General features: G+C 41.7%; 1 protein-coding gene across 3 annotated transcripts in view; it reads right to left on the bottom strand.

Annotated features, from left to right (window-relative positions):
- LOC144600062 (kelch-like protein 3) overlaps positions 1-8,443 on the bottom strand; it is an 80,346-nt gene extending 71,903 nt beyond the window's left edge. For 2 of the 3 annotated variants that reach the window (XM_078411432.1, XM_078411429.1), the window contains exon 1: positions 8,354-8,443. In XM_078411432.1, the coding sequence (XP_078267558.1) occupies positions 8,354-8,415 (62 nt within the window). In that variant the 5' untranslated portion in view covers positions 8,416-8,443. Of the gene's footprint in view, positions 1-7,972; positions 8,095-8,353 lie in introns of those variants that run through there. The other variant, XM_078411430.1, reaches the window with a different exon arrangement.
- Positions 8,444-13,503: the final 5,060 nt, after the last annotated feature.

Raw genomic sequence — 13,503 nt, forward strand, 5'->3', positions numbered from 1 at the left:
GTCAAATCTAGCTAGCAAAGGACATATTTTTTAAACCATAATTTTTGACATTTGGTACTGCTAACAAATCTACCTAACAAACCATGACCAGTGCACTTTCTTTATCATGTGATACAAATTACATTTTAAAAAATGGCGCAATCAATACAGTGAATCCACAGCTCTCAATGAAGATGCAGTGCTCAAATAGGCAACCTTGCAAAGTCTTCCAAAGCATCTGGACGTGTCTAAATTGGGAAGGCTACAAATCCACAAAGTAGTCAAGTAAAGTTCATCATCAATGTACAAGTACTATGAAATACAGATACAATGAAAATCTTGCTTATAGTACCACCACAGGCACATAGATTCAAGCACACAAAAACAGATTATACTTAAATTATATATAAAGTGCACAAAATTCTGCAAGGAGGTAAGAAAGTGGCAGACAATGCAACAAAAAAAACATTAAAGCAAGTGGATGGAGGCAAGAGACTGTAGATGCTGTCAGACGTTTGCTGAAATCATGAGTAAAGTACCATGTGCCGGAGGAACCCGGCGGGACAGGCAGCATCTGGGAAGGGACAAGAAACATTTCGAGTTGGAGGTCCTTCTTCAGAGTGATGGAGTAGAGAATACAAATCTGGAAAAGCGAGGTGGGAGCAGAGCAAAGACTGGCAAGTATGGATATAGAGAGATGCGGGGGGAAGGGTTGGGGAGGGAGTGTGGAAGGAATGCTTCTCAGATGGTTGGATATAGTGACAAAGGCTAGAGGTGAAAAGGAGATAAAAGGATGTCAGATAAATAAAAGAGTGAAATATAAAGTCGGAGGGAGGGATATTGGCACAAGGAGGGGAAAGTGGAGAGGAAATAAAAGGAATTGGGGGAGATGGGCCGGTGGGAGATGAATGGAAGGAGGAGGGGTAAAGAACAGAGAGCTGGGGGTGGTGGGATAAATGTGTGCAAATGAGCGTGTGGTGGGGGGGGGGGGGATTGGTGAAACGAGCATGGGAATAGGTGGGTATTACTTGGCCATAGTGCCAAAAAGGGATCTCTTTAAACCTGTGAGATAAACCAACTGGAATTTAATCATCACCAAGCGACCTGCTGCAGATGCATCCGACTATAACAACTATAAATCTTTGTGGAGCCAAAGACCCCTCTTCATAGAGGACAGCTAGTTCACTACATCTGTTAAATGAGATACTCAGCTGTTCCAGCAGCTCCAAACTGGGCACTTATCAGATACTATGGGCTTTCACCAACAGCAGGACTATCCCAACACATCTCTCGCTTTAGCAAAACAGGAAACCAAGCCGGGTTTAATGAGAATTGAAGATTTCTTCTTGTGCTCATCAAATGTTACTTTAAATAAAGCTATTTAAGTCAAGTTATTGTTTCTTGGTGAGTTATACATTCTCAACACTTCATCAGTATTTTGTTGGTGCCCCGAACGCTCAAAAGAATATATTAATGACCACCTTAAATTTTTATCCCCAATCTTGGGCTTCCCACAAACGTTGATACATTTCCAAATCTGGATATACAACTGAAGAAAATTGAAATATTACCAAATCTTAATTTCCATAATTATTCACTGTTACTCATATAAAGATATATTTAAAAACTGAACAGAACGAGTGATTCCCTTGCACACGGAGAGGCACAATTAATAAACGAACTTCACGATAAGAACCGTTTGAAATACTATTGGTGACCTCTTCCACCTAGATCTGACTTCAAATTATAACTTGCAATTGTATTGCATCTTTATAATTTGAATGTGCAAAATATCTCACAGCACATTAATATCATTTGACACCATGACGCAAAAGGGACCATTAATACAGGTGGCAAGGAGTTTGGACATAAGCAGTTTACGGAGAAGTCTTCAAGAAGCCCAAAGGTTTAGAGTGGAGATATTTAAGGAGTGAATTCTGCAGTTTGAGGCCAGTGGCAGCTGATTCAAAACCATGGAAATCAGAGAACATGCAAGGGGCTAGAATTGGAACTTAATGTTCAAAGTCCAACAAGTGAGCGATGAATAAATGGCCTTGTATGGGTTTTAAAACTCAGATGTCCATTTCTTTCTTTGCTGCACAAAAAATACTATTGGTGACCTCTTCCATATCCAAGTTGGTCTTTGCTTGAGGGATCGGGCAAGATACAACAACATCCTTACACATTTTTCTTCAGATGGCTTTGGATACTAGATCAGCTTTCAATCTAGTTTTCATCATGTGTAAATTATCAGCCAATTGGTGCAGATTTTCCAGGGAATTTCATCAGACTCTTTACCAATGTATTTTCACTTGTAATGGTGTTAATGCGTTGACTTTAATTAAAAGTATACAAGATAAACTCTCAGATTTTACCAGGATATAGTCACACCATAATGTTTTACAATATAACCTCTCTCATTTGTCCAAGATAAAATAATGTTATAAATGCAAATGGATTTTGATACACTTGATTTAAAAATATATATATTGTCTACCCTGGAATAAATAAAGCACTTTATTGAGAACACTTTCCTTCAAAGCCATCTAAGTAACAACGGAATTATTTTCCGTTTACTAATTCAAGCAATGTACAACTTACAAATTACAACTCACCATGTAGAATTTTTACCCTAACTTCAATTTTTATCACCTTAAATCACTGTACTCTGGTTATTATTCCCTTTTGCCATTGAAAACTGTTTCTCCTTTGGCAAACAATCAAAACATTTATGATTTTGAACACCACTATAATTCTTCCCTCACAAATCTATTTTCTTTAGCCTCTCCACATTACCGAAGTTCCTTGTATGTTGTACCATTGTCATGAAAAAAGACTTAATTCCACAAACTTTCGTATTACTGTGCACAATACTTTGGCTAAGGGCTAACCTATAAAACTTTAGAATACCGTTTTTATCTATTCTCTACTTCTGCTGATAGAACATAGAACAGTACAGTACTGGAACAAACCTGAAGAAGGGTCTCGACCTGAAGAGTCACCCATTCCTTCACTCCAGAGATGTTGCCTGTCCCGCTGAGTTTTGTGTCTACTGGAACAAATCCTTCGGCCCACAACACCCCAAGCCAAACGTGACGCCACATTAAACTAATCTGTCTGCAGATATTCCATGTCCCTGTATTCCATAATAAATCCAAAGATTCCAAATGCTGCAAGATCTTTCCCCTGCTGATTTAGAAACATAGAAAATAGGTGCAGGAGTAGGCCATTTGGCCCTTCGAACCCACACCGCCATTCAATATGATCATGGCTGATCATCCAGAATCAGTACCCTGTTCCCGCTTTCTCCCCACATCTCTTGATTCCGTTAGCCCGAAGAGCTATATCTAACTCTCTCTTGAATACATCCAGTGAATTGGCCCCCACTGCCATTTGTGGCAGAGAATTCCACAGATTCACAACTCTCTGGCTGAAAACGTTTTTCCTCATCTCAGTCCTAAATGGCCTACCCCTTATTCTTAAACTTCGACCCCAGGTTCTGGACTCCCTCAACATAGGGGAACATTTTTCCTGCATCTAGCCTGTCCAATTTTATATGTTTCTATAAGATCCCCTCTCATCCTTCTAAATTCCAGTGAATATAAGCCCAGTCAATCCATTTCTTTCATCATCAGTCCTGCCATCCCGGGAATTAACCTGGTGAACCTATGCTGCACCCCCTCAATAGCAAGAATGTCCTTCCTCAAATTAGGAGACCAAAACTGCACACAATACTCAACGTGCGGTCTCACCGGGGCGGTGAGACCTCCTTGCTCCTATATTGAAATCCTCTCGCTATGAATGCCAACATGCCATTAACTTTCTTCACTGCCTGCTGTACCTTCATGCTTACTTTCGGTGACTGATGTACAAACACACCCAGGTCTTGTTGCACCTCCCCTTTTCCTAATCTGACACCATTCAGATAATAATCTGCCTTCTTGTTCTTGCCACCAAAGTGGATAACCTCACATTCATCCACATTATACGTCATCTGCCATGCTTCTGCCCACTCACCCAACCTATCCTAGTCAACCTGCAGTTTCATTGCATCCTCCTCGCAACTCACACTGTCACCCAGCTTTGTGTCATCCGTAAACTTAGAGATGTTACATTTAATTCCTTCATTTAAATCGGTAATATATATTGTAAATAACTGGGGTCTCAGCAGTAAGCCTTGCGGCACCCCACTAGTCACTGCCTGCCATTCCGAAAAGGACCCGTTAATTCCTACTCTTTGCTTCCTGTCTGCCAACCAGTTCTCTATCCATGTCAATGGTTTGAATACATCCATCCCTGAGGCCCTATGACCCTGGCAACATGTTTTAAAAAACCCATTTAAATATAAAATAACATCAAAAATATGTACAATATAACTCGCAATTTTTTGCAGCTAGGTCAAGTGAAAATGAAACTGCTTACATATTTAGAAGTCACATCTTCCTTTATCCAACAATAAATAAAATGGTAAAGTGCAGAAATACATTATGCACAAAGTCTCAATCTCCTCCACTCTGTCTTAATATAATATAATACATTTTATTTGTCATATGTAGGTGGTTGACACAGGGTCAACGGTACAATGAAATGTATTTGACAAGACAACGGGTCACCTATTTTTGAAGTTATTTTATATTTAAATGGGGTTTTTTAAAAACATGTTGCCAGGGTCATTGGGCCTCATGGATGGATGTATTCAAACCATGTTCCAATGATAAATATTCCAAGGATAAATAAGATTTTTTTTAAATGACATTAGTAAGGTAAAAAGACAATATTAAAAATAGGTAAAAAGACAATATTAAAAATAATCAACATATATGATTTGAAATGTATTTATGAGTTCAGAAGCCTGATGGCCTGATGGGAGAAACTGTTCTTAAGTCTAGTGGTACGCGCAGCCATACTCCTTTATCGTCTGCCTGATGGTAACAAGGAGAACAGCCTGCGTGCTGGGTGGCTGTGGTCCTTGATGATGCTGCATGCCTTCCGCAGGCACCGCCGGTAGAAAATGTCCTGAATGGCCGAGAGACAGTTGTCAGTGATGTGCTGTACCGTCTTCACCACTCTCTGTAGTGATTTGTGGCTGTGGGCAGAACAGTTCCCGTACCAGACTTTAATGCAGCCCGTCAGCAGGCTCTCGATGGTGCATCTGTAGAAGTTTGAGAGGATGCTGGCGTTCATGCCAAACTTCCTCAGTCTTCTCAGGAAAAAGAGCCGCTGGTGGGCCTTCTTTGTTATTGTGTCCGTGTGTAGTGCCTTTACCTCCTCTCTGTAGGCCGTCTCATTGTTGTCTGTGATGAGGCCCAAGATGGTCGTGTCGTCAGCAAACTTTAGGATGCTGTTTGAGCTGTGCTTAGCAGTATAGTCGTGCGTGAACAGGGAGTACAGGAGAGGACTGAGCACACAGCCCTGTGGTGTGCCTGTGTTGAGGATCAATGAGGAAGAGGTGTGGCTGCCAATTCTCCCCACCTGGGCCCTGCCCGTCAAGAAATCGAATATCCATCCGCAGATGGAGGTCTACAGTCCAAGGAGCTTCGGGATGAGTTTTGAGGGAATAATAGTGTTGAATGTCGAGCTGTAGTCAGTAAAGAGCATTCTCACATATGTATTTCCTTTGTCCAGGTGGGTGAGCGCAGTATGTATTGCCAAGGCGATGGCATCGTCCGTGGCCCTGTTTCGTCTATATGCAAACTGAAGAGGGTCCAAGGTGTCAGGGAGAGAGGAGCAGATGTGAGTTTTGACTAGTCGCTCGAAGCACTTCATGATGACTGATGTCAGTGCGACAGGTATGAAGACGTACAGGTATGTAGGTTAATTGGCTGGGTAAATGTAAAAATTGTCCCTAGTGGGTGTAGGATAGTGTTAATGTACGGGGATCGCTGGGCGGCACGGACTTGGTGGGCCGAATAGGCCTGTTTCCGGCTGTAGATATATGATATGATATGATAGGACGGTAGTCATTTAAACAGGAGGTTACTGGTTTCTTTGGAACAGGAACGATGATGGATGCTTTGAAGGAGGTGGAAACCACAGACTGATTCAGAGTCATGTGTATAAACATATTATTCCTATCTAACTAGTATTGCTGTCGTAACTACTTCTCATTAATGTATTCACCACTTAAAGACATGAATTAAAATAAAGATTCCACAAGTGGGTTCATTTAAAAGAATTACTGTCTCATTTTTGGAATCAGTAGAGTAATTTGATTAACAGACTCCACTTTTAAGACTCCACTTGCAGATGAAATTCACCTCCAAATTTTACACATGCAATGACAGTGAACAGTCAGCAAGGAAAAAGAAATATGGAACTCAAAAGTAAAAAGAATCAAACAATGCTTATTTTTACATGAAAACCCAAATAAAATCCTCAACCAAGAAACCAAAACACAAATACTTCACACAAATATAAACTGCAAATGATACATATCCAAAAATGGAAATTAAGTTCAAACGGTCTTAGACTTAATTATTCTTCCAGTTGAATTTTCTTAAAATAACTGGAAGCAACATTTGTACAAGGTACGAGAAAGACCAAATATCACACATCAGCAATAACATTTTATCAGGCAGCTTAATTATCAATGTATTCTGCAGAACTCCAGTTGCTTTATGGCTTATTTGATAATGAATGATTACACGTCCCTTTGAGCATGTACAGGAAGGTAAATCACTGTGAAAGTCAAAATGTTCTAAAGTTACAGAAAAAATTATGTTTCATTAATAGGTGCATATGACCTTCTACTTTCTTTTCTGAATCATTGTTAAACTATTGTAAAAGCACAAGTCAAAGATTTTATTCCTCGTCTATGCTTAGGAGATCTCAGCTAATGAAAAGGTTGGGACTTTACTTTAGGATTCCTGTAATATGGCACTAGAAACAACTAAATAATTTTAGTTTCTGATCAATGTCCAATGACCCTGATGGTGAGCATAAGTGTTAATGGTTACTGCGTGCTTATAAGATTTGGCTATAGCAGGTACCAAAAATACTCTGCTAACATAGTGGTTAAACTCATAACTAATAAATAGCTGAATGTCTGGTCTGTCTGAAGAAGGGACCTGACCCAAAACATTACAAATCCATGTTCTCCATAGATGCTGCCTGACCCGCTCAGATACTTCAGCTGTTTGTCTTTTTTAGCTGAAAGTTTCCAACATCTGAAACACGAGAACTCCATCAAACAACTAATGCAACAAAACGAAAAACAGAAAGCAATAGGAAGTGTTTATACCACTGCCAGCAATTAAAATTCACCAGCATAATACTGTATAACATATTGGCAGCAGCACAACAGAATATGTAAACATAGTACTCTGTAAACAATAATATATATACAGAACTGTTTTTCTTTCTCATTTATTATATTGTTTAAGTTTATATATATTAATAATATGCCTGTATTTTCTAAATAAGTTCAATGTATTCTAATTAAGTTCAAGGTATCACAAAATGCTGGAGTAACTCAGCAGGTCAGGCAGCACCTCGGAGAGATATATCTCCCCTGCTATAGTCTGCCTGACCTGCTGAGTTACTCCAGCATTTTGTGATACCTTCGATTTGTACCAGCATCTGCAGTTATTTTCCTACTCTAATTAAGTTGAATATATATATATACATATATATATATATATACATATATATATATATATATATACACACGGACACATTGGACCTCTTAATCATGCATGTATGTGTGTATCTGTGCACACCCATAAATATATACACATATTGATACATATATGTGTATATATATATATATATATATATACACATACACACACATCTATACACACAAATACATATAGATACATGCGTGACGTTTATGTGTATATATATATTATACACATTATGCATGCATACACACATATAGACATATGTGCATACATGTGTATATACACACATGTCATGCACACATGCGTGTGTGCATATGTATGTGTGTGTGTGTGTGTATACACACATACATAAAAAACTCAGCAGTACCAACCCTTCCTCATCCATCGTGATACGTGAGCCGGGGCACATGAGGCGGCAGCTCCCGAGCCGGATACGGACAGCGAGCGGAGCAGCGGCTTCAGCCTGCGCGGTGGCAGCGCGGGGCTCCCCGTCCGTCCACCCGCCCGGCCTCTCTCCCTCCCCGCCCGCCCGTCCGTCCACCCGCCCGGCCGTCCACCCGCCCGGCGCTCTCCCTCCCCGCCCGGCTGTCCACCCTCCCCGCCCGGCCTCTCCCCCTCCCCGCCCGCACGGTCGTCCTCGCGCCCAACCGCCCTGCCTCACGGTCAGGACCCCTGCCTTCAGCTTCCCGCCGCGGCGCCTGATTCCAACCTCGTCCCCGCCACCTTGGTGCCTGGAAGCGACGGTTGCTCACCTCGTTTGTGATCGTCCGCTACGAGAATCCGCAGCATTTCTCGATGTGTTGCAGGGATTCATGTAGCTCGCTGTGTGTGTGTGTGTGTGTGTGAGAGAGAGTGAGAGAGAGAGAGAGAGAGAGAGAGGTGGAATGATTTTTTTTTTTACTTCAGCACTAATCACAAAAGCAAAAAGTTTCCACTGCTAACTACTGCTGCCGGTGCTTTCAACCATAGCCCACCACGTTGCAAGCAACAATAAAGTACCCTGTGTGGGCAGACCGAGGTTAACAAACCAATCAAAGTGCAATGTTCAAGTAAATATTTGTTGATGTAAATTCAGTTACTTCTGGACTATAAACGAGTGCAGAGGGATGTGCCCAGATATTAATCAATAAAGCTATTGCACATCTGGGAATATCACCGAAAAGGTTCTTCATTTGAGATAAGTTGTACATTTACCTCCTCCTCTTCAAGTTGTGATAGTTTGCAGAAAGAACGTGAGAATTTAGCCCAACTTGCCAACACCGGTCAACATGTCCCAGCTACACTAGTCCCACCTGCCTGCGCTTGGTCCACAAACCTCCAAACCTGCCCTATCCATGTACCTGTCTAACTGCTTCTTAAACGATGGGATAGTCCCAGCCTCAAATACCTTCTCTGGCAGGTTGTTCCATATACCCATCACCCTTTTCGCCTTCACCTTGAACCTATGTCCTCTGGTCCTCGATTCCCCTACTCTGGGCATCTACCCGATCTATTCCTCTCATGATTTTGTACACCTCTATAAGATCACCTCTCATCCTCCTGCACTCCAAGGAATACAGACCCAGCCTACTCAACCTCTCCCTATCGCTCACACCCTCTAGTCCTGACAACATGCTCCTAAATCTTTTCTGAACCCTTTCAAGCTTGACAGTATCTTTCCTATAACATGGTGTCCAGAACTGAACACAATATTCTAAATACGGTCTCACCAACGTCTTACACTAAACTGCAACATGATCTATACTCAATACTCTGACTGATGAAGGCCAATGTACCATTTACTGTGTAGGTCCGGCCCTGGTTAGACATCCCAAAATGCAATACCTCACACTTCTCCATATTAAATTCCATCAACCATTCCTCAGGCCACCTGGCCAATCGATCCAGATCCTGCGGCAATCTTTCACAACCATCTTCACTATCTGCAAAACCACTCACTTTTGTATCATTGGCAAACTTGCTAATCTTGCCCTGTATGCTCTCATCCAAATCATTGATGTAGATGACAAACAGTAACAGGCCCAGCACTGAACCCTAAGACACACCACTAGCCACAGGCCTCCAGTCCGAAAAGCAACCTTCCACCATCACCCTCTGCTTCTTTCCATGGAGCCAATTTGTTATCCGTTCAGCTATCTCTCCTTCGATCCCATGCGATCTAACCTTCCAGGGCAGCCTACCATTGCGGAACCTTGTAGAGTGTCTTACTGAAATCCATGTACACAACATCTACAGCTCTGCCCTCATCCACCTTTTTAGTCACGTCTTCAAAAAAATCAATCAGATTTGTGAGACACAGCCTCCCACGTACAAAACCATGCTGACTATCCCTAATCAGCCCTTGCCCATCCAAATGCCTCTATAACCTATTCCTCAAAATACCATCCAGTAACTTTCCAACTACAGATGTTAAGCTCACTGGCCTATAGTTCCCAGCATTTCCCCTGCAGCCCTTCTTGAAAAAAGGCACAACATTTGCCACCCTCCAGTCTTCTGTATTTAAGGACGACTCGTAAATTTCAACCAGAGCTCCTGCAATTTCCTCTCTCATTTTCTGCAAAGTCCTCGGATATGTAACTAGGAAAATTGACAGGGGAGAGCCGGTGGATGTGGTGTACCTTGACATTCAGAAAGCCTTTGACAAGGTTCCACATAGGAGATTAGTGGGAAAAATTAGAGCACATGGTATTGGAGGTAGGTACTGACATGGATAGAAAAATGGTTGACAGACAGAAAGCAAAGAGTGGGGATAAATGGGTCCCTTTCAGAATGGCAGGCAGTAACTAGTGGGGTATCGCAAGGCTCGGTGCTGAGACCGCAGCTATTTACAATATACATTAATGACTTGGATGAAGGGATTAAAAGTACCATTAGCAAATTTGCAGATGATACAAAGCTGGGTGGGTAGTGTGAACTGTGAGGAAGATGCTATGAGGTTGCAGGGTGACTTGGATAGGTTGTGTGAGTGGGCGGATGCATGGCAGATGCAGTTTAATGTGGATAAGTGTGAGGTTATCCACTTCGGTGGTAAGAATAGGAAGGCAGAGTATTATCTGAATGGTGTCAAGTTAGGAAAAGGGAATGTACAAGAAGATCTGGGTGTCCTAGTGCATCAGTCACTGAAAGGAAGCATGCAGGTGCAGTAGGCAGTGAAGAAAGCCAATGGAATGTTGGCCTTCATAACAAGAGGAGTTGAGTATAGGAGCAAAGAGGTCCTTCTGCCGTTGTATAGGGCCCTAGTGAGAATGCACCCGGAGTACTGTGTGCAGTTTTGATCTCCAAATTTGAGGAAGGATATTCTTGCTACTGAGGCCGTGCAGCATAAGTTTACTAGGTTAATTCCCGGAATGGCGGGACTGTCATATGTTGAAAGACTGGAGCGACTAGGCTTGTATACACTGGAATTTAGAAGGATGAGAGGAGAAGGATAAGTACGAAGACGACGTACTTGTACGTCTTATAAGTACATATAAGACGATACGTACTTATCGAAACGTATAAGATTATTAAGGGGTTGGACATGTTAGAGGCAGGAAACATGTTCCCAATGTTGGGGGAGTCCAGAACAAGGGGCCACAGTTTAAGAATAAGGGGTAGGCCATTTAGAACTGAGATGAGGAAAAACCTTTTCAGTGAGAGAGTTGTGAATCTGTGGAATTCTCTGCCTCAGAAGGCAGTGGGGGCCAATTCTCTGAATGCATTCAAGAGAGCTAGATAGAACTCTTAAGGATAGCAGAGTCAGGGGGTATGGGGAGAAGGCAGGAACGGGGTACTGATTGAGAATGATCAGCCATGATCACATTGCATGGCGGTGCTGGCTCGAAGGGCTGAATGGCCTCCTCCTGCACCTATTGTCTATATATCTGATCAGGCCCTGGAGATTTGTTTACCTTCAGACACGATAGTACCTTCAGTACTTCTTCAATGGTATCATTGACTTCCCCATGTTCCTCTGTCCCACTGTCTTTCTCCTTGGTAAATACAAGAAATACTAATTGAGGATCTTGCCCATATCCTGTGGCTCCACATAGAGGTGACCACTTTGATTCCTGAGGGGTCCCACTCACTCTAGTTTTACCCTTTTCCCCCTTATGTATTTATAAAATCTTTTGGAATTGTCTTTAATGCCACATGCCAGAGCTATCTCCTGACCCCTTTTTTGCCCTTCTGATCTCCTTTTTCAGTTTACTCCTTAGTTCCCAAAACTCCTCCAGGGATGCCCTTGATCCCAGCTGCCTATACCTGTCCGATGCATCCTTCTTGTTTTTGACTAATGCGGAAATTTATGTTTAGTTTTTTCCGATTAGGAAAAATTTAGCCAACAGCTATCTTCTCCATACATCCCCAATTTATAGGTCATTGCAATAGTAAGTTTGAAATGGTGGTTAAAGTCCTGGTTTTGCAATGAGTTGGGCAAAGGGTAGTTTAGCCAATTGTAGGAATGCAGTCAAAGCAAATGTTTACAACAACAACAACAACTAAGAAATTAAAGTTCTTCCTAGATCAGTCTGAAGAAGGGTCTCGACCCGAAACGTCACCCATTCCTTCTCTCCTGAGATGCTGCCTGGCCTGCTGAGTTACTCCAGCATTTTGTGAATAAAAGTTCTTCCTAATATCACCTGGGAACATTAAAACGGTAAGGCAAGGCAAGTTTATTTATATAGCACATTTCAGCAACAAGGCAATTCAAAGTGCTTTACATAAAACATTAAAGAGCAATTAAAAGCAAATAAAAACAGTCATTAAAGAGAATAGAAAATAAAAACAAGCTAAAATAGAATAAGACAGGTATAAAATACAAGAATAAAAATTACAGTGCAGTGTAAGAAATTAATAATTATTTGATTTAATAAAAGGCAGCATCAAACGGAAAAGTCTTCAGCCTCGATTTAAAAGAACTGAGAGTTGCAGCGGATTTGCAGTTTTCTGGGAGCTTGTTCCATATATGTGGCGCATAAAAAGTAAACGCTGCTTCTCCATGTTTAGTGCTGACTCTGGGGACAGAAAGCAGACCTGTCCCAGATGACTCGAGAGGTCTGGATGGTTCATAATGTAGCAGAAGATCAGAAATGTATTTTGGCCCTCAACCAATCAGTGCTTTATAAACCAACAGTAGTATTTTGAAATCAATCCTTAGACTGGAAACCAGTGTAAAGACCTCAGAACTGGAGTGATGTGATCCACTTTCTTGGTCTTAGTGAGGACTCGAGCAACAGCGTTCCGAATCAGCTGCAGCTGTCTAATCGATTTTTTAGGAAGACCTGTAGAGACAGCATTACAGTAGTCAAGTCTACTGAAGATAAATGCATGGACGTTTTTTCAAATCCTGCTGAGCCATAAGTCCTTTAACCTTGATATATTCTTAAGATGATTGTAGGCTGACTTAGTAATTGTCTTAATGTGGCTGTTGAAATTCAGGTCCGAGTCCATGACTACACCAAGATTTCTAACAATGCCGATTGAAGCTGAGCGCTGACTTTTAATCGTTCCTCTTTGGCTCCAAAACAACTACCTCAGTTTTGTCTTCGTTTAATTGAAGAAAGCTTTGGCACATCCAATCATTGATTTGTTCGATGTGCTTACTCAGCGTTTGTATTGGACCATAGTCCCCCAGTGATATGGTTATGTAAATTTGTGTGTCGGCTGCATAATTATAGTAACTTATTTTGTTGTTTTCCATAATCTGAGCCAGTGGAAGCATGTAGATGTTAAACGGAAGAGGTCCCAGAATGGAGCCCTGGGGAACTCCGCATCTCATATTTGTCCGCTCTGTTCTGTAATTACCTATAGACACAAAGTAATCCCTGTTCTTTAAGTAGGATTCAAACCAGTTAAGTACTGTGCCAGAAAGTCCAACCCAGGTTTCCAATCAGTCTGGTGATATGGTGTGTCAAATGCAGCA

This window comes from Rhinoraja longicauda, chromosome 14, assembly GCF_053455715.1.
Source record: "Rhinoraja longicauda isolate Sanriku21f chromosome 14, sRhiLon1.1, whole genome shotgun sequence".
Classification (NCBI taxonomy): domain Eukaryota; kingdom Metazoa; phylum Chordata; class Chondrichthyes; order Rajiformes; family Arhynchobatidae; genus Rhinoraja; species Rhinoraja longicauda.